The sequence below is a fragment of the Gadus macrocephalus genome, chromosome 18 (assembly GCF_031168955.1).
Source record: "Gadus macrocephalus chromosome 18, ASM3116895v1".
Taxonomy (NCBI): domain Eukaryota; kingdom Metazoa; phylum Chordata; class Actinopteri; order Gadiformes; family Gadidae; genus Gadus; species Gadus macrocephalus.
The window spans coordinates 2,716,832-2,737,783 of record NC_082399.1 but is presented as its reverse complement, the minus strand read 5'-3'; the positions used below and the strand labels follow the sequence as shown (position 1 = coordinate 2,737,783).

General features: G+C 44.6%; 3 protein-coding genes across 3 annotated transcripts; 2 read left to right on the top strand and 1 right to left on the bottom strand.

Moving 5' to 3' along the window:
- Positions 1–6,578: 6,578 nt before the first annotated feature.
- On the bottom strand, positions 6,579–11,136 carry rgrb (retinal G protein coupled receptor b). The gene is made up of 7 exons (XM_060037551.1): positions 10,830–11,136; positions 10,383–10,539; positions 9,933–10,054; positions 9,306–9,459; positions 8,138–8,255; positions 7,413–7,526; positions 6,579–6,989 (listed from the first exon to the last, which is right to left on the bottom strand). Exons 1-7 carry the CDS (start codon positions 10,903–10,905, stop codon positions 6,849–6,851), a joined length of 882 nt encoding a protein of 293 aa, XP_059893534.1. The 5' UTR covers positions 10,906–11,136; the 3' UTR covers positions 6,579–6,848.
- A 1,615-nt stretch (positions 11,137–12,751) lies between these two features.
- Positions 12,752–16,852, top strand: LOC132446878 (leucine-rich repeat, immunoglobulin-like domain and transmembrane domain-containing protein 1). The gene is made up of 4 exons (XM_060037449.1): positions 12,752–13,032; positions 13,351–13,811; positions 14,493–14,798; positions 15,255–16,852. Exons 1-4 carry the CDS (start codon positions 12,911–12,913, stop codon positions 16,319–16,321), a joined length of 1,956 nt encoding a protein of 651 aa, XP_059893432.1. The 5' UTR covers positions 12,752–12,910; the 3' UTR covers positions 16,322–16,852.
- Positions 16,853–17,540: 688 nt separating this feature from the next.
- LOC132446885 (leucine-rich repeat, immunoglobulin-like domain and transmembrane domain-containing protein 2) lies at positions 17,541–20,617 on the top strand. Its single transcript, XM_060037458.1, has 3 exons — positions 17,541–17,716; positions 17,841–18,622; positions 19,222–20,617. The coding sequence occupies exons 1-3, from the start codon at positions 17,607–17,609 to the stop codon at positions 20,091–20,093; spliced, it is 1,764 nt and encodes a 587-aa protein (XP_059893441.1). The 5' UTR covers positions 17,541–17,606; the 3' UTR covers positions 20,094–20,617.
- Positions 20,618–20,952: the final 335 nt, after the last annotated feature.

The window sequence follows — 20,952 nt, the reverse complement described above, 5'->3', positions numbered from 1 at the left end:
ATTAGACCAACCAGCTCCTCACCCATGGAAGGTAAGCTCTTTCTCCAGATCAATCTGATCAACGAGAAACTCAAAGAGCGCAGCCATGAACTGGTGGCGTCGCCATGTGGGGACTAAACTCTAATGTTTAACTCAAGTAGCTGCAGTGTTTCCCCCAGCACTGTGTGGTTAAGGCCGTCTTAACAGTAGGGCCCCGCCTTGACTACCAATGTAAAAAATAATTATGCAATAACAAAGTGCAAAACTCGTAGGGAAAGAAAACATACTTTCCTCAAGTACAAAAAATATAGATAAATAATTAGTCGGTAATACTGTATACTGTTCAAAACAATAGTCGTGGCATAAAGCTTTTTGAATGCAATTGAAAAGGCGGTTGTATGTATTATTGCGAACTGAAACCCTCACCGAAGACCCCCCCCCCCCACCTTGACTAAGACATTGTCTGGGGGAAACACTGAACCGGGTTGTATCACTTAGTAGTGAGTACACTAGGGTAGCTGGGTTATCTCCAAATGGTAACTGAGTGTTTGCTCCAGCAGGATTGAAGGAGTCACTGGGATGAAGATCACTGCTCAGGGGCTGATGACCCTCCCCCCCCCCCCCCCCCCCCCACACTCATCTTTCCGGAGAAGGTATATAAATCTACAGCTGATGTGATTAAAGTTCTGCAGTTCAGATCCGCTGATGAATGGTCCCGTACCGTATCCACAGCGTCCTCATGGTGCAGGCGGTCAAACCTCCAGCTCTTTGAAGAGACCAAGCAGCTTGATGACTGACTGGTTCTTTATGCAGAGGACGGACCTAAGGCCCGCAGCGCAGCCGACTAGAGACTCTGTGGAACCGGTAAGATACTGGATTGACCATCTTGAGGACATTTTCATTTATTCAACATGGTTAGTTTGGTTTGGCGGGTATGTTGCTTTGATACTAGGGGGGGTCTTCTGTAACAAACTTTCTAGAGAATAAGATCTGACTTCAGCCAATCAGCGGGATGTCCTTGAACAAGAGCCAATGGCTGAAGGTGCTCAAACGCATTCTTTTGACTCGCTCCTCTACTATTGCTGTAATCAAGCTGGATGGCTATTTTGCTCCTTCTACTGACAAAATCAAGTCTGCCACCTGGTGGCCGATGAGGGCGTAGCAACTCGGGGCACATTGGAAACATGATAAGAGCCTGTTTTTGATGGTTGGATCGTACACCTAAATGTTTTTACATCAAAATATCGCCGAACCCCATGTTGGAAAATGCTTGTTTTCATCCTTTCTATGTTTAGCTTTGATTTATACTTACCTTTTCTTGTGATCCATTCCCCTTAGGTTCAATAAAGTTGACCTCTCCTTCAGGCGACTTAAAGGGAGACCAGATGTGCGGCAGCTGGGTGTCATGGTGCTGAGAAAGTAATTATTTTCTCGATTATGTTGCACCACATTTTGGGGGAAGAATGTTTGAATCAATCTTTGTCATTTATTTCTGTACTCCATATCTGTAACCCCAGCTGTTGTATTGTAACACTGTAGCTGGGAACCCTCTTTATAGGGAGCGGCTAGAGGGACGAGGCTGGAAGCAAACCTGAGCCTGGATCTTAACCTTCTTTCTAAACCTAATGCCGCAATTTAACCGCAAAGAAAGTGAGGCCTAAAGTAACTTGACTCTCTTACCTAAACTTGCTTGCCTAAACTCGCTTGTCTAAACTCGCTTGCATAAAACCTAAACTCGCTTGCATAAAACCTGAACTTGCTTGGCTAAACTCGCGTCGCTTGCCTAATACCTGAACTCGCTTGCCTAAACTCGCTTGCCTAAACTCGCTTGCCTAAACTCGCTTGCCTAATACCTGAACTCGCTTGCCTAAACTTGATTGCCTAATAGCTGAACTCGCTTGCCTAAAACCTAAACTCGCTTGCATAAAACCTAAACTCGCTTAGCTTGACTCGCTTGCCTGTACTCGCTTGGCTAAACTCGCTTGCCTAATACCTGAAGTCGCTTGCCTGAAGTCGCATGCCTAATACCTGAAGTCGCTTGTCCAAACACGTTACACAAAGTTAACCATCCATAATCTTTAACCCAAACCAGACTTGTCCCTGGGTCGCTCCACTTTAATTGAGAAGTTTCTTCTTTTACCTCATCTGCGTTTTGAGTTTCATTCTTTGAGGGCTTGAAGTGCTTTGGAGGATATTTGAACCTTTGTTTGCCGCATCAATAAACATGCTTTATCTTTACCCATTTTGTTTTGGATTGCATTTCTATGTGTAATCCGGCCAAATGTTCAGTGTCCTTACATGTAATGTCTATGGTCTGACGATAATCTGACCTCTTCATGAAGCAGAATGTGTGTGTGAATGTTGTCCCGTGAGCTCCAGGCTCTCTGTGGGCCTGTCAACGTCTCTTTAACAAAAGGTTGGAGAGTGAAATTCATTTTTGTGCCATTTTCATGTGTTCATGAGTATTTCAGACCTGTGGTGTTTCACATGAGACCTTAATGGGAACTTTTATTTTTCTGCCTGCATACGTAATGCCTACATTAGTAGGGTGATCACTGTTGATCCCAATATTGATCATTAACCACCTCATTCTTTTATGATTTCTTCCGATAAGGATTATAAATCATGTAATTTATGAGCATATTTGCAAATGGCTCCAAATATCAGATTGTGTAAAAACTAATGAAATGTAACCTGCTTGATTTAAAGAAAATAAAACATCCAAATATTATAAACCTGTTTTGTGTTGCTCTTACCATGTGGAAATGAAACGCAGATAGGTTTAGCTCTGATTTGCTGCCTCCTTTTGGTGTGGTGCTGGGATTTGTTTAATATACTATCATTTCCAGGATAAGTTAATAACCTAGTATAGCCTACCCGGAAAAGAAGGGATATGATGGCCAGGGCAGGCTGCTTCGGTGTCCTTTCAACATATTGTGAGCGGATTTGTGAACATTCTCGGTGAGGGAAATTCAATTGTAAACGTTAATTAACATGCAGGACCATTCAGCGAACACTTCACATATTTCTCACCAACAGAACTGTCACTCTTTGCGCTTCTTGTGATTTTTAAAGTCCTGGCGCCCCCTACTGGAGTTCTTTGGTAATTCTTGCCCGCGGTGACCTCGGTCACATTTCTTCCTCAACTCTCCTTTCTTGGCCAAGAGATCTGTGACGTCTGTCTCTATCTGTGTCTCTTTCTCCTTCTCCCTCTCTCTGGCTCTCTCCTTCTCTCTGTCTCTCTCCTTCGCCCTCTCTCTGTGTGTCTATCTCTCCTTCTCTCTTAAGCCCACCACACCGGCGCCACGGTGCGCATTTTACGCGCGTCAATTGCCGCCCCTATAGCACCAATGCCCAGCTTGAGCCATTTCGCAACCAAAATCTGTGGTTATGAGTAACATATCTCGCCTCTGCTAGGCTAACGGCACTGTCCGTAACACACGCACGCACAAACACAGGACAGGAACACGCACACGGCCACGGTGGAGAGGTCATCTCTCTTATGACGTCACAATGAGCTGCATAACTTTGGATTTTTTTCCTAAGAATCTTTAACGTTTGCATGTCTACTGTTGCACAGTGCACACATATTGAAAAACGCTTCTGAACAAAAGACATTGCTCGACGATTTCCCTCTTAATAAGCTTATTCTGTCTGTTTCTGCAAGGAACGAACGGAAACGGTCACTTAACGAAAAAAATCAAATGATTTACTATTGAACGGGCTGTTAAATAGGATTCATTTGTTGAGTTTGTAGGCTGTCGTATGTGTGCGATGATTTATCTGACGCATCGTTTCATAACGCGGCCCTCAAGTCGGACAAGTCGTTTTATTTTTCCCATCACATTTAATCGGTCACCATAATGCACAATTGCATTATGTCAGCACTTTGAAGTGGGCTATAGACATAAGTTCAGGCACTGACTGATATGACCATACTAACTGTTGTACCGACTACTTGTACACAAGGAACCATTCGATTTTACTGTATAGATTTAGAGAAAATGTCATTTGAAAAACGTACACATGCATGCATATTCTGCTGGCCAATGGAGTCGAAGGTCCGCACTGGCGGCCAACTTGCCAGTCAGCTCACCCATTTGGTGAGCTGCACCGTCAGTCAACGGACGTGGGAAGGCGTGGCTGACGGATGGGGGAGTAGTCTTTGCAGAGGCATCCGTCAGCCAATCAAATCACTTCGCCGGGTTCTTCCCGCTTCTTCCTGCTTGTTGCGAGCCAAGATGACCCGCTTTCCAGTATCGTCAGAGCCCGAGTCGCGTCACAGTGCTTAAATTTGCATACGCAATCTGATTGGATGACGGAACCGTCGCTGCCGAAAAAGTTGAAAATTTTTCAACTTTCTGACGGTGGCGAACGCTCCAACTGAACGGACGGATCCACAATGCATTGCGCGTCCGTCCCCATTCAAAGTCAATGGGCAACGGTCAACTGACGGAGGTAGTGGGCACGGGGCGGTGTTTACTTGGTAGTGGTACATGTAGGCTACTTTTTAAATAACCTTAACCACCTTGCTACATTTTCAAACGGTTTGTTTTGTAATAAACGTCAGAGATGTAGTTACGGCACTGCATACTTGATACTGATGAATAATTATGTTAGATTCTAAAAAAAAATTAATGTTCTATAACCACGTTAATAAGGTTTGTAAGAAACCAAACCGTTGGTTAAACGGTTGAAAATGTAGCAAGTTATGGTTATTTATAAAGTACATGTACCACTACCAACACAATGTTATGGGTGGGCAGCTGACTGGCAAGATGTCCGCAAGTGCGGACATTCTAGACGCCGCCGTAAGACAGCTAGTGTTCTATAGGCTCTACACACGTAGGTGAAGGGTTTAATTTTGAAAACGTTGCGAGATACCACCCAAAGGCTGTTTAGAGTAAAGGCGCACGAAGATTTTGTGTGACGGCTGGCTTAACCGCGGATGAACGAATGGCGGCTCACTTGACCGCAGTGGCCATGGGCAGGGACCATGATGCAGGATTAAGTCCACGGACATGTGTCTGGTGTGCACGTGGCCTAACTGTTTACTGTTTTACTTAATTCTGGCCAACATAAAAAAGGCAAACCAGCGTGTTCCGCCCCGACCTCTCGTTTGACATGCAACACCTTTACCTGGGCTTGGGTGTCACTGATGACGTGAAGAAGGCAGATCGTGTCATTGCCCCAAATCGTGGCTCATTACGAACACGGGTTCCGCTGTCACCACTCTGCTTATGCGATTGTTGACCTTTCTGCCGGCGGATCAGGTAATTCAATCAGAGCACTAGTACACAAGCAAGCATGCACGCACGCACACGCTAACGCGCATGGACAGGCCTTTTTGCTTCATTGGCCATCTTGAGCGCCAGACATAGAGAAGGGCAGTTTGTACAAACTCTCTGCTAATCTGTTGAGTTGGACACACCACCCGATAACCCAGTGTGTTGGCGTGACCCTGTGTCTGCAGAGTCACGAGGCGTGCTTTCTGCTGAATCAATTACTGAAAAACTTAATTCACACCATTTTCCAGACTTGGTCTTTTTAAATTTGTAAATAATGCTTAGTGTCGTTCTATTTTCTTCTGAACTTCTCCAGCCGTCCACAAACGGCAAGAACTATTTAGACAGTAATAATTGTTATTTTAATTGTATTACTATACATTTTGTATTGATCATGATGTTTACTGTGGGGTTGTTAATATCGGATTGTGGACGAAAACCCATCTAGTTGTTCATGTGGATAATGAGCTGACTCATTATGCAACTCATTACGCAACCATTAAATCAATAAAATAGCCAATAGTGAATCTGAGCTTTTGGCTGCGTGTGAAATCTTTAGAGATTAATTAAATCTGTTCCCACTTAATCCTTATTATGGTTTATCTAGATAAAAATCTGTTGAACTAGAACTATTGGTCAATACAAAACATGAATTTGCTTTCATGCACTCAAGCCTGTTAAAAGTATGATTTAGCAAAACGAAAAGGGCACCTTTTATTGTTAGGGTTTTATGACAAGGATGATATTTCGTGACGAAAATTAAATAATGTCCCTCTTAAAGTACAAAGGAGTGAATGTTATGTTGACACTTTACATGTGACGTGGTCCGTTCAGTCATCTGGCTATTCGAGAGCGCTGAACACGGTACTTTGGCAGTGTTTCTGTGCTTTGATTGGTCCATCTATTTCCAGAGTGCTCAACACCTATTTCTCTTCCCTGAATTGGTGTTGTGAGTGGCTCTTACCCACTCACCATTTCACAGAATGACCAGCCAGACAGCTCAGTCAGCCAGTAAGCCATGCAGTCACTGTCTTGCAGGATTACTTTGACAGAGGAATGGAATGCGGGACTATCTCTCCCCCAATCTCTCTCTGTCTCTCTCTCTCCGTCTATCTCTCTCTCCTAGCCTGCTTCAGGTGACCCTCTCTCCTAGCCTGCTTCAGGTGACCCTCTCTCCTAGCCTGCTTCAGGTGACCCTCTCTCCTAGCCTGCTTCTGGTGACCCCCTACTAAGGTTTGTATGCAATAAGATGTTCAATTACCAATTCGATTATTTAAAGACAATAGCATTAGCATGGAGGGTCAAACAAAATCATGGGAATTAAATGTATTTATTTTATCAGCGAAAATAGACAACGGACATTAGCAGCCTCAGTGCATTTCAACAGCGGTTGAGAATTGAGTTATTCTGTTGGTTTGGTTAATAGGTGTATTGATTTATTCAACAATGGGCAGGCCACTTGTATTAAAGAGCTGAAATGTATTGGTGTGCTTCCAAAACATAACTGAATTGCTTTTTGCAGGACATCAATGAACGGACTCTGACTTGTGCTGTGATGCATTGAAGTGATGCTTCAACTTTTGTTCATTTGATCTTCTTGAACGACGGCTCCACAAATTTCTGTCCGGTCAGGAAATGCCAAACGCCACTTCGGTAGGACTCGTTTCCGAAGGAGTAGAGCAGAGCGTTGAAGATCGGGTTTGTCTTGGCCAGCACAGGAAGCACCTGTGGGGAGAACGGTTATCCATTTACATTTAGGGCATTTAGCAGACGCTTTTATCCAAAGCGACTTTTTTTCTTATGACAAAGTACATTTGTCATAAGAGGTGCAACAATATATCGCTGTCGGCACAGTAGGGATGTTCATAGAACCAAGTGCAAGTACAACAATCGCTAGGCTAACCAATTCCCCGTGTTACAGCAATGATAGCAGCTACTGTAGTTGCTACAGTTAAGTACTATAATACAATACAACACACAATGGTGGCCAGAAGGGGGAGGGTGGCTATGCAGAGTCGAGGTGGACTCTGAACAGGTGAGTCTTGAGTCTTTTTTTTATCCAAACATTTTCACTCACTGAAACCACCAAAGCCACAGCCATGATCAACAAAACGATGTAGAGAGCTGGGAAAATGCATGTTCTCTCACCATTCTGAGCTTCGGAGAGACGATCTTGACGTTCTCGAAGCAGGCGTACACGCACATGAGGACGTAGGGACCCCAGCACGCCAACATTACCCTCAAAGGCAACTTTGTGTTGAACTGAAAGTACAAACAGGAGTAGATATATAGTTAGCCCTGCTGCAGTGATTGTTGAAGAGACATCTTAAGATGCTTCTGTACACGTCATCGTTGAAGGAACAAGTCATTGAAAGATCCAATGACCTCAGGTTCCATGCTCCAACTGATAATAAACAGGCAGAGATCGATTTACATTTGTCAGAAGGAGAAACCATTTATCGAACAATATATTGAGAACCAAGTGCAAAGCACTAACAATCATGAGGTTAACCCATTCTCTGTGTACAAAAAAGCTAGCTAGGATAAGATGCTACACTAGTAAAATGGTTATGGCTGGGGTAAGGGGGGAGGCTATGCAGTCTGGGTGAGTTCTGAACAAGTGAATCTTGAGTCTGGCTGTCGAATCTATTGAACCTTTACTTCATTGGCCATTGGAAAAATAAAACAACAGTTCTGTGTATACCAACTACAGTTCAGCGTAACCAGCACAGAACTGTATTGTTGCACATCAATGACCCCTTTTGTTCAAAGATTATCCTTAGCCTTCTATAGATTTACCTCCTTTAGTTTGTGCAACAACTTACACAACTACTTTAATATGAGTCATAATCTTCCCAGGAGAATTAACATACCTTCTGAAGATGAATTTTCCTGAAGTGTTTGTTGATGGCGTCATAGGAGGACATCATGGTGTAGGCGGGGAACAGCAGGTAGAAGACCACCAGGCTCAGCATGTACGTTATGTAGTCCCTGTTCGGGAGAGGATCATGTACAGCAAAAATAGCTGTTGTGTTAAAAACAAGCATGACCTATGTTAGCCTATAGGCTAATACTGTTGCAGTGTGAATTTTCTTCACAGGGTAAATAACATACTGCATTTTGGTAAACATCAAAACAAATCAATCTTTTATTTAACAGTTACTATCAATTATTTAGATGTGAAATATCAATATTCCCATTCAGCATATTTGTCCTCGGATTTGTCTGCATTCTTTATGATTCTGTGTTTTACTTTTTTACTGGATTATTATGATTTGGGATTATGATGCTAAAATTAATTGCAAGCTTCTTTCTGCAAAGGCTTTGTGTCCCAACCAAAGATCCATCAGCCTTACTCAAGCGTAGCCTAAATGTGCATTTGTATTGCCACATTCAGGTGTGCAAGCAACCGAAAGACAAGAAATGCTTGGTCAGAAATAACAAAGTAACTTGCACTCAAAGTCGTTTTTTAAATAACATACCTTTTACCTTTACTTGAGTCGTTTTTTAACCATAACTTCCCTTCGGCTTGATGAGGATTTCATGAAGGTAACAGTATGTCTTTGGTAGAGTTTCATTAAAGTAAGAGTAGGTCTACTTTAGTAGGATTTCATCAAAGTAAGAGTGTCTACTTCAGTACGATGACTTCAAAGTAAGAGTATGTTTACTTGAGTAAGATTACATCAAAGTAAGAGCATGTCTACTTCAGTAGGATTTCAAAGTAAGAGTACGATTACTTGAGTAGGATCCGTCAGTACTGTTTCCACCTCTGGCCGACCTGGGTAGCCTGTGAGCATACAACCATGAAATAAAGCTCCTCAATGCATTATTGCATACGGCCTATTGCATGCCCCAGTGAACATCATCGCTGATTGAACCCACACAGTGTGGTAACGCAGTCTCCCATGTTTCCCATTCACCCATGTTTCCCAGTCTTCCCATGTTTCTCAGTCACCCATGTTTCCCAGTCTTCCCATGTTTCCCATTCACCCATGTTTCCCAGTCACCCATGTTTCCCAGTCACCCATGTTTCCCAGTCACCTGTCTCCGATGGTGTAGTCCAGCGTGCACCCCACCCTCATGGGCTCAAAGTCGTAGACCCCCCAGCCGATCAGGGGGAGGGCGGCCCAGAAGACGGACAGGACCCAGACGATACAGCACATCGTCACCGTGGTGCTCCAGAACAGCTTTTGTCCTGGACAATTCAGGTGTTTTTAATTTAATGTTTTTCTCATTTTAAAAATATTTATTTAATATTAAAAAATATATATATATAATTATATATGGCATATAATATATGCCATATATATTTTTTTTTCTTTATTAAAATTAATATATATACTTTTTTAATATATACTTAAAAATGTAAAAATATATTTATTTATCATTAAAAAAAAGTAACACTATTTTTGAATTTCTCTTCGTAAATGTTAAATATTTGTGAGAATGTGGTAAACATACATGCAAATTATCCCCAATGTCTTTGTAGTTTGTTACAAACGTGAATTCAAAATGAGGTGTTTACAAGACACCTCATTGTAAACGCCTTGAAAGGCGCCTCTAAATTAAATGTATTATTATTATTATATTGGTATATTTATCAGATTGTTAAGGGGCTTGGGTTGCCCTTTGGGGGGTGTATACATTGAAGCATGTTGTGGTACTCACTGGTGCAGTACTGGTGGTATCGGTCCCAGGAAATGGCAGCCATGAAGCTGATGGAGGCCAGGACTGAAATCATACCCTGGAAACCGTGGTAGGAGCACCCTGATTGGCCAAACGGCCACTGCCTGAAAAGCATGCACATTTCACTCAATGCCCAGTTTTCAGCATGTCGACATACATCTCATCATACATTTTCTCAGGAAATTATTAGGAATATTTACTACTCCAGTCAGTTAAAGTTGTTATTTATTTCAACATTTTATAACAATGTTTTAATTTTAGCACGTCCATACGCCAAAACTATTCAATAGAATCAGTTCAGTTTTGATTATCTGAGATGTTACTACCACACCTTGTTCGTGACCACATCCATATCTTTTTTTTATGGTAATGTTTTTACCAAAACCACCTTTTAATTTATTTGTGACGTCAAAACTTAAAGCGTATCCCTACCTTACATAGCTGGCATAGGCGGCGGTTAGTCCGTTTATATTGAGGCTGAGGTCGGCCAAAGCGAGGTTGAACACAAAGAAATTGCTGGGTGTGCGCATCTCCTTGACCCGGAGGTAGGCCACTATGGTGATGGCGTTCAGGATGAATCCAATCATTCCTGGAAGAGAGCAACCCTGATAAACAAACCTATTCTTAACACATGTCTACAATGTGAATGTAATTCTGATTTAACTTTGCTCTAACTGGGTTCTATAAAAAGGATTATACTTTCGGTGTAGGTTTGGGAAGTTTGTGCACACATAATTCATGTTTAGATGTGGGTTTTAAAGCAGCATTCAATGTTGATATCCTGTTCCGGAGTTCAATTGGCGTTAACACGCAAACGTTTTTTCTGCTTTGATATCCCATGCAAATGAGTTAAAAGCCCTCACGATCCCGTCCACTTACCCCCAACCAGAAGGGCCGTGCCGAAAGTAAACATGTCGAACTCCTCGAAGCCCTCCGGTAACGCGGACGCTGCCATGGTTCAAGGGAATCGCACGGATGCAACCGTGCACAAATTATATTTACAATCGAGCTCTAGGAGTGTGTCACAAAGTTCACCAACTCCCCCGGTTTATAAAGGCTCTGTCATGTGAACAGGCATGAAGAAACTAATCTCAGCAAAACCTCTTGAATCCCCCCAAGAATGTCCTAACAAGCACATCATCCTCTGCAACTTGTGGGGCGCTTCCGCCGCGCAGGCCAACTGCGCATGCTGGGCTAATTATTATAAACAGATGACGACATAAAGAAACTATTTACGTTAATCGAAAATGTGTGGTCCTTAACTCAAATAAGTGGATCTTGGCTATTATAGGTTGGTAAAAAAATATCGAATAGGCAAATCTAATGTATTTAGATTGATTCGATTGTAAGGCCTTTATGTGTTTAATTAATAGCTTTTCGTAATTGTCTTTACTTTTCACTTATGCCTCATTGTTTATTTTTAACCGTGGTTAAGAATCAGCAAACACACGACGTTCGGCAAAATAAAAAAAAGACGTTTGGTCCTTTCTGCCTGAATTTGGTTAAAATGTTACATTTGGAAATGTACCGCTTGCACCACTAATCTGCACTCAGATTACAACAAACCCATTACTCTGATGTCCCAATAGGCCTGAATCGTCCATATTGTTGAAACAGTCCCAGTCCTTTGCCATGTGATATATTGCAAGTTAAAGTGATTATTTTCCAGAAGGCTTAATGCCTAATAACGAAACATAGCCTATCATTTATTCACTACATTTCAGAAATTACATCTCAATTTCTCAACAAATATTTAAACTATTCACACGTATCAATGTTTTCCATCTGCTTTAGAGCTAAATATACTCTTAATAAGAATTTTTGAATTGTAACATGGTACAAAGTGAATTGAAGAGACTGCAGTAAGCTACTGCATTTATGCTCCATGTAAATGTTTTACTGAACCAAAGATAAGTGGTGGTGAAATGCACTCCTTTATCTCTCCCTTATACCATAAAGTGTGGACTTGGTGCAAAATCCTGATCATGAATGCTCAAAAACCCAATACTTCTTGTCGAATATAAAACGATTTTTTTTTTTTTTATCAGAGCTGCACAAGAAGGCATTTTTGGAACCGTGTGATATATTCGCATGTTGGCCCATAGTTAATGAGGCCTGCACTAATCTGCCCGATTGCATGAAACAAAGCATGGACTGTAAAAGTGGCAGTAGTCAAAGGGCAAAGGGCCCTTTTTGCCTATCTTTATATTTGTATTATTAATCGAGAGATTTAGAGTTGAGAGGGTGAAAGGCGAGGGTGAACTATAGGGCCTTTTAATTCCCATGCTCTTGGCAATCTGAAACGTCTCGAAGTTTCTGCCAATGAGGAAAAAACGTTCAAATGAATCCACTTTAATTCGATTTATTTTCACCTTTATTACAGTCGTTCTATTCGTTAGGCAGGCCACATGGTTCCTGCCACTGCCATCTAGTGGACTGTATTGTATTTTAGAAATTTGACCCAACTTTTATGTACCTCATAACAACACTTTTGTATTGGCCTACGATTTCTAGTTGTAGATTTCATCAATGTTCTGTTTTACTACGGCTAATTTAAAGCTATTCAGAACGCACCCAGCATGCGTGCATATTGAGTAAAGTGAGAGGAAAAGTACAAAATACGTTTTACTGTAGGACTAATGCATTAATTGTGCACCAATTATGCCCATAATTACACCCCCAATGAACGCCTCTAGTGTTTCTGGTATTCCCTCAAACCTCACAGTGAAACAGTCGGCCTATCAGCTTCCAAGAAGCAATAATCGTGTAAATGAAAATAACCCTAGTCCCTTGGCTAATCCCTGCCTATCCTTTTTATCTCAGGCTGCAGGACACTCAGAGCACCACGGCGCTCTGAGCGGACACGCCACCGCCATGCAATACCACATCGGTTAATATCGGTGTATATCTTTAATATCGGTAGTTTAGTGGAGTAGAATACAGTAGGACAGCAGGGGAAGATGAATCGATCATGCACGGTGGGGTTGTATCTGGCGGTTGTTTGCCTCCCGCTGCTGTGCACCTCGTGCCCACCCCAGTGTAGTTGTTTTTTCCACAAGTTGAGCGACGGATCAAAAGCAAGGTAAGGAACAAACAATAAAAGCAAGATGTCTATGGGCATGCTTTAATTTGAGTGTCCATGTAGAAAGTCCTCTTGAAAATCTCACGTTTTGCCTTCTTTCATGAGGGATTAACAGCCAAATTGGTTTTTAATCTTCTTTAGGTGTACTTTTTTGCGAGGTACTATTTGGTGAATTGTTTCATTGGCAAACAACATTTAAAAGCTTTCTTCGTTCTTCTCTTCGATAAACATTTCCAAGTGTAATGTTTTCAATGCATCACAATATCGTTTTATTTCTTGGTGAACACTAACACACGTTTTTAATTCTCTCTCCTCCAGGAGCGTGCTCTGCAATGATGCAGAAATCACCGTCGTGCCCCCGAATTTCCCCAAAGACACATCAAAACTACGCATCGAGAAGACCGCCATCACCAGGATATCCAGTGAGAACTTCCACTACCTCAGCAACTTGGAGTTTCTGTGGATGTCCTTTAACGCCATCAGTTCTCTGAGCGTGGACAGCTTCCGAGGTCTAAAGAGTTTGGACGAGCTGCGGCTGGATGGCAACGCCATCGACTATTTCCCCTGGAAATCTCTCAAGTACATGCCGAACCTGAGACTTCTTGACCTGCACAACAACAAGATGTCTTCCATCCCTGCCGAGGCCACCATGTACATCAAGAACATCAGCTATCTTGACCTATCGAGCAACGCGCTAACCACAGTCCCGGCAGAGATTCTGGAGCTGTGGCTGAGTGTGAAACCAGCCCAGGAGACAGATGCCTCGAAACGTATTCTCGGTGAGGATCAAACTGTTGCATATAGTGGAAGGTATTTGTTTTTGTTAAGCCGGCTTGCGTGGCCAGAGGTGGCGGGTTATGTAACGTATTACAGTTTCTTGTCCACTGTGGCGTTTAAAGGTGCATTTAAAGAGATTAGTTGCTCCAATGTGTCCCACTACTGAAAAATACTAATGCTGCATAAAGCTGATCCGATCAGATACATGCATAGAAAGAATGAGATAGATGGATGGATAGATAGATAGATAGATAGATAGATAGATAGATAGATAGATAGATAGATAGATAGATAGACATATAAATTGATAAATAGATATTTGGATGGATGGATAATTGAACAAATTTATGGTTGGATGTATGGATGGATGAAAAAATGAAGGGTCGAATGGATGGATGAACAAATAAATGGTTGGATGTATGGATGGATGAACAAATGAATGGTCAGCTAAAGGGATGGATGAACACATTAATGGTTGGATGGATGAATGGAGGACCACATTAATGGTTAAATGGATGAATGAATGAACTAGTTAATGGTTGGAGGGAGGGATGGATGGACACATTAATGGTTGGCTGGATGAATGTATGAATAGATGGTTGGATGAGTGGAAGGATCCATCCCCTGATGGAGGAACGGATCCAAGGCGTTTCACATCACGACGCTCTGTTTACACTGTGCAGGTCTCCACGACAACCCGTGGCTGTGCGACTGCCGGCTGTACGACCTGATCCAGTTCCAGAAGTCCCCGTGGTCCTCGGTGGCCCTCGTCGACCCCCAGCTGAGGTGCGCCGGGCCCGAGGGCCTCTCGGGGGTCCTGTTCCCCCAGGCCCAGCTGCAGCGCTGCCAGGGGCCCCGGGTGCACACGGCCGTGGCCCGCGTCCGCAGCTCGCTGGGGAACAACGTCCTGCTGCGCTGCGGGACGGTGGGGGTCCCCGTGCCGGAGCTGACCTGGTCGCGGGCCGACGGCAAGAAGATGAACGGCACAGGTGGGTTCTGATGCCGGGCCACGCGACAGTTGGGGCGATTCAGCAGATTCACATCGAGTTCTAAAAAAAAAACTATTTTCATTTTTTTTTTTTTTTGTGGGATTTGTCACTGACTGGAGATCAGTGAGATTCATATTTATTTTCCTTGAAGAATACAATAGTTGAATAAAGATTATAATTATGATATCAATACATGCGTCAATTAATCACCACACATAGGCCTAGCCCAAATGAAAGAGCCGTTTATATGTTGACTGCTTCCAGTGTTGTGTTTGTCACACTGTAGAACGATTTATTGCCTTTTTAGTGAATAATATAAAACGGGAATATTAAAAAGAAAAATCGCATACTATATCTTAATCACAATATTGGTGAAAAAATCCCAATCTGAATATTTCCCCAAATCGTTGCCCTACTTTCAGTGGACATCTGGACTATAATGGGTTTTTTCAACAGTTCAAGAGGAGATCTCGAAGGAGGGGATCATCTGGTCCATCCTGAGTGTGCCTGCGGTCTCCTTCCACGACTCCGGCCGTTACATCTGCAAGGCCACCAACTTTGTGGGCACTGCGGACGCCCTCATCTCCCTGGTCATCACGGACTCCTTGAGGTCTGAGGAGAATGACGGCGCCGCCAAGAAGCCCCGAGAGCGGAAGACCGGCGGCGGCATCGGGAAGGCGGCGTACCAGGAGAAGCTCGTGGCGCGCTACGTGCCTCCACCGACCGCCGCGGGGGCTCAGCCGGCCATCAAACCGCTCAAAGGGGACACCGGAAAATACAAGGTCGAGAGCTACAGCGTGTCTGCACCCGAAGCGGGGGCAGAGAAGAGCCTGGCCAGTCCGCCCGGCGAGACCGGGGAGCTGGAGAAGGACGTGCTGGTCAACATGACGGCCAACGCCTCGTCCCTGCAGCAGGTCCCCGAGAAGCGGATCGTGCGCTCGGTCAAGGTGATCGGCGACACGGACCACACCGTCTCCCTGAACTGGCGCGCCCCCCTGGCCATCAACACCACCGAGTTCAGCGTCCTGTACGCCGTGTTCGGCGAGCGGGACATGAAACGGATCAACGTGGCCGCGGGCAAGAACCGCATCACCATCGACGGCCTGGTGCCCAAGACCAAGTACATCGCCTGCGTGTGTGTCAAGGGGCTGATCCCCAAGAAGGAGCAGTGTGTGATCTTCTCCACGGACGAGGCGGCGAGCGCCAGCGGCACCCAGAAGCTCATCAACGTGGTGGTGATCACGGTGGCGTGCGTTATCGCCGTGCCCCTGACGCTCATCGTGTGCTGCGGGGCGCTGAAGAAGCGCTGCCAGAAGCTGATGGGGAGGCAGTCCAAGGAGATGCAGGACTCGTACGTGACCTTTGAGACTCTGGCGCCGGGCAACAAGGCCAAGGGGATGGAGGGGGAGTACCTGACCCGTCTGCACCCGGACGAGTCCAACAGGCTGCTGTCGGCGAGGTCCAGCGTGGACTCGGAGGCCACGGTCCGGACCGAGGGACCGCCGAACGAGTACTTCTGCTGAGACCACGCGTACGACTCGAATCGTGAGGAACTCTTGGCCTGGGATTCATCGAGAATCCAGATGCACATGATTGGGCTCAGAGATGATGGACAAAGTCTTTAAAACACAGAAAGAACCCTGTTTGCTGGTCTTAAAAGCTTTGGATGGCACTGCCAGAACTGGATGGATAATGTGACTTTATGTTATGCCGCCGTGCGTGATTATACGGGCCACTGATGACATTGTGTAAGCTTACGGCAAGAAAAGGGAAAATGTTTTTCTGTGACTTTAGTTTTTATGAATGACATGTTTATGTGAGATGTTTTTTATTTATTTGTCATGCACATTGTAAAGGAGTACTGCCCGTGGAATACTTTATTGGTGTTCCTTGGGTCATTGTATAGGCCCATTTGTAAATATATGTTAATGTGTCGGGTTTATTTTAGACTTTCAATCCTAAAATGCTGAATATGTTCCAATGTTTTTATCATCTGAGATGTAAATATCTGTTTGAGAATGTCTGTCTGATAAATAAATAATTTTGTATGGAAATGTCTGACAGGAAATTACTTTAAACCTGAAACTAAATGGATTGTTTTATTATATGAATCAAATAGAAAATATATAAATATTCAAATATACTTTTAGATATGTATTCCATGAAACCATATCATATTATCCTCTATGTTCACTAGAATTGATTTATTCTTCCTCTTTTTACAATTCAGTTATGTCGACCTATTCAAATGATCAACTCAATAGTTTATAATGCAAAAATATATATCTTACATTTAGATGCATATCATATAGTAGTTTATTATGTCATAGCATATTGTTGACTATGACGAACACGTAGGTGCATGAAGATCTGATGGCAGCATTATTCTATCCTTATGTGTATCCTAATACCCCAAGGCTCCGTTTGTGTCTGGAACAAGAAAAGCTATTTAATCTCTTGCTTTGGCACTGACTGTCAGTCTGACAGTCAGTGCCAAATTAATTCAGCCCAATTAAGTAAAGTACACTATTAACATAAATTAAATTGCATAAGGCTTTCAGATGTTGGTTCTTACACTAATTATATACAAAACAAAATAAACACAAATATTTTATTGGAATGAGTGTTGTGAGCAACAAATCGGGACGAGAGATAATTTGGCTCGTGGCTAAAAATAAACTTTCGCTATGTCTCACATGCCAGTCAAAGACTGCGTCAAGGAAGATTAAGGTAATAGGCTTTCTTTGCAGCCACCCTCTGGCCACTGACCCGCTCGTCCAGGCCCTGTTCACATGCATCTCAAGGAACATGGCAACGTCTGGTGTGGTGTTATCTATCGTGTTGGGGGTCTGCTTCATAACACCTGGATCCACCACGTGTCTGATCGGTTGCTCCTGCACAGATGACAGCAACGGCAGGTGAGCGACATGGATATTGACATTGATTGTTTATTATTAAATCTGCATACTTCGGAAGACATGAATAAACATATATGAGTAACTTTGAGGTCATCCCCTATTTTTTTGTTTTTGTTTCTTCCAGATCTTTACTTTGCATGGAAACCGCCATGGCCCGCGTTCCAGATAACCTTCCGACCGACTTGTCGAAGATCAGAATAGAGAACTCGCATCTGACCGAGCTGCCGCGTGGGTCGTTCTCCAAAGTGCGTAACCTGGTGTATCTGTGGCTCAACTTCAACGACATCACCCTCATGAACGCACAGAGCCTGCAGGGCCTCGCGAACCTGACCGAGTTGAGGCTCCAGGGAAACAAGCTGAGCTCGATGCCGTGGACGGCGTTCCTCGACGCGCCAAAGCTGAAGATCCTAGACCTGAAACACAACCGGCTGGATGTGCTCCCGGAACACGCTCTGAGACACCTACCCGGCCTGACTTACTTAGATATATCCTTCAACCAGCTTAGTGTCATATCAAAAGACGTTTTCCTCAACTGGCCACTGTATATTACCACGGAGAAGGCGTGGGGCAAAGAGGGCTTCGTCTCCAATGTGGTGTTGGCGCTGCACGACAACCCGTGGCAGTGCGACTGTCGGCTGAAAGGCTTCGTTGAGTTTATCCGTGCTGTGAGCCCTCCCCTCATCCTCATGAACTCATACCTGAAGTGCGCGGGTCCCAACGCCAAAGCCGGGAAATTCTTCCACGAGGTGAACATTAAAACGTGCGTGAAGCCCGTGACCTCTGCCCTCGAGGCGAACATGAGCGTCGCCTTCGGAGCGAGGGCCACGCTAACGTGCTTGGCCAAGGCCCGTCCCGAGCCCACCATTCAGTGGACGTACAGTATGAAGATTATAAAGGGATTTTCTGGTAAGATTATTTTTTCTATAATTTTTTTTATCATCCATTCAACATCCGATCCACAGCTTAACGTCATATCATATCTTAAACTTGCAGGCATACATCTGGCCAATGAAGCGATTTAGAAGTCCCCAATGGTATCCCATTTGACCTGCTTACATTTAGGCAGGTCCGCACAAGGTTCAAGTTGTGGTCACATTCAAAATATATCGTGTGCAATTTAAAGGTGCTGAAGGTAAGATTAAGGAAATAATATTTGTGTATATTTTTGCAAATGTTATCCGTCCATTAGGGAGGGAACTGTACTGTTGTAATTCCTGTTTCGAGTTGACTTCTATGAGCCCATATCGATTTTAGACCGTCCCGTCTAATTTCTAACCAATCAGGCATCTCTTCCCTGATTGGTTATCAATCATGCAGAGAAAGGTGGGCGGGAATGGAGAAGAGAGTGAGGGGACATTTTACGGGGTTGTTACGTTTCAAAATGTTGCTCTGTTCTTCTCGCTCTTTACAACTCTTGAATCTTACCTGCAGCACCTTTAAGTGTAGCGGGCCTTGTTGAGGCTTGCTGTGCGTGGCTTGACAACCAATTGTTTTTATCTTCACAGTCACGGAAACACACGAGGAAGAGGAGAGGGTCAGCTCCAAGCTCCTGATCCCCTCTCTTCATCTCTCCGACCGCGGGCTCTACACCTGCATGGCCACCAACTTCCTCGGAAACTCCTCAGCCGCCTTCTGGGTGGACGACCCAGCCGCCAGCGCCTCCCATCCCGCCTCCCCTCCCGTCTCCACGCTGCCCCCCGAAGACGAGAACGTCCTCATCGACGTCCGCATCGCCAAGCAGACCCTGTACGGGTTCACGCTGGAGTGGCACGTGGCCACGCAGAAGCCTCGCCCGGACACATGGTTCACGGTCCACTTCGGGAAGCACGACGCGGCCCGGAAGGAGACCACCCACATCGGGCCGGGCGTCAACACCTACTCTGTCCGGGAACTGCAGCCCCTCACCAGGTACGAGGCGTGCGTGGCGTGGAGGAACCTCCCGCCCCTCCGGGGCCAGTGCGTGGCCTTCGTGACGGGCAACGGCGTGAGCGCGATGGAGCAGCGCGAGAGGCTGATCCACATCGTGGTGATCGTGTGCGCCATGGTGCTCGCCGTCCCCGCGGGCATGTACGCCTGCACCACCGAGACGCGCTTCGGCTGGCCGGCGTGCTGCAAGAACCCGTGGAAGATGAGGGGTGAGGAGCTGAGGGACGGGGCGAGGCGGGGCACCTTCGACAGCCTGCAGGGCGCGTCCAACGAAGGACTGTGCCCCGACTCGGCGGAGGGCCGGAGCGCGAGGCCCGGGACTGAGGACAGGGCTAAGGGAGGGAACGGGCTCGGCTGCATTAGCTTCGACATGACCACCAAAACGACAACAACATCATCGAGTGAGATGAATTCAACTTCCCAAAGTGGATTAGACTCTCTGTCGGTTTAAACGTATCTCAGGTTCTCAGGTTTCTGATCTCAAGATGAACAATTGCCTTATTGATAAGGAGAGCCTGTTGATTCACATGTTGTTCATTCAAATAGCTGAATGTGTGTTTAGGCCTAAGCATGAGTACTTAAGGCTTAGTTATGGCTCCACGTCGACGCAAGGACCCTCCTTGCGTCCACCGCAAGGCCCTGAGGTGCGCCTCCCAAAAATAGTTACCGTGCGTCGAGGCGAAGCAGCACGGGCTGTAATTGGTCCGCTCACTAAAACCTGACGCAGAACCGAAACAGGTTCACTACTGCGTCTAAGCGTCTGCGTGGTCATTGCGTTGCGTCGACGTGGAAGCATTACTGAGGCTTTACTGTATAATGTGTCTTCAATGTTTTGATAAATATTTTTAATAACTACGCTAGAATCACCACATGCATGCCTTTGTTTACAATGATTTAACAAAAAACCTGCTTTGAAATGAAAACCTCTAATCATAGTGAAATTAATTAAAGTTGATTATTTCTTGTGATAATGAATATGGAGGACTTTTAATTTGGCGTTGCTTTTCTTTCAGAATCTCGCACTGGGAACAGAATGAGGTGGATTAACAGGAGGGCAAAGATAAAGGTTGCAAATTTGTTTTTAGCACAATCATTCAGGGGATTTGTTACATAAGCAATGTTTGCCCAGCGTTAATACATACTCCGCTAAGGAGATTAGAGCGCTTTCTGTCTGTCTTGTCAAGCCCATAAAGCAGAGATAGAAAGAGAGGGGGGGAAGAGAGATGGGTAGAGAGAGAGGAAGAGGGGACAGGGAGGGAGAGAGGGATAGAGATGAGATGGAGAAAGGAGGTAGAGAAAGAGCTATCAAA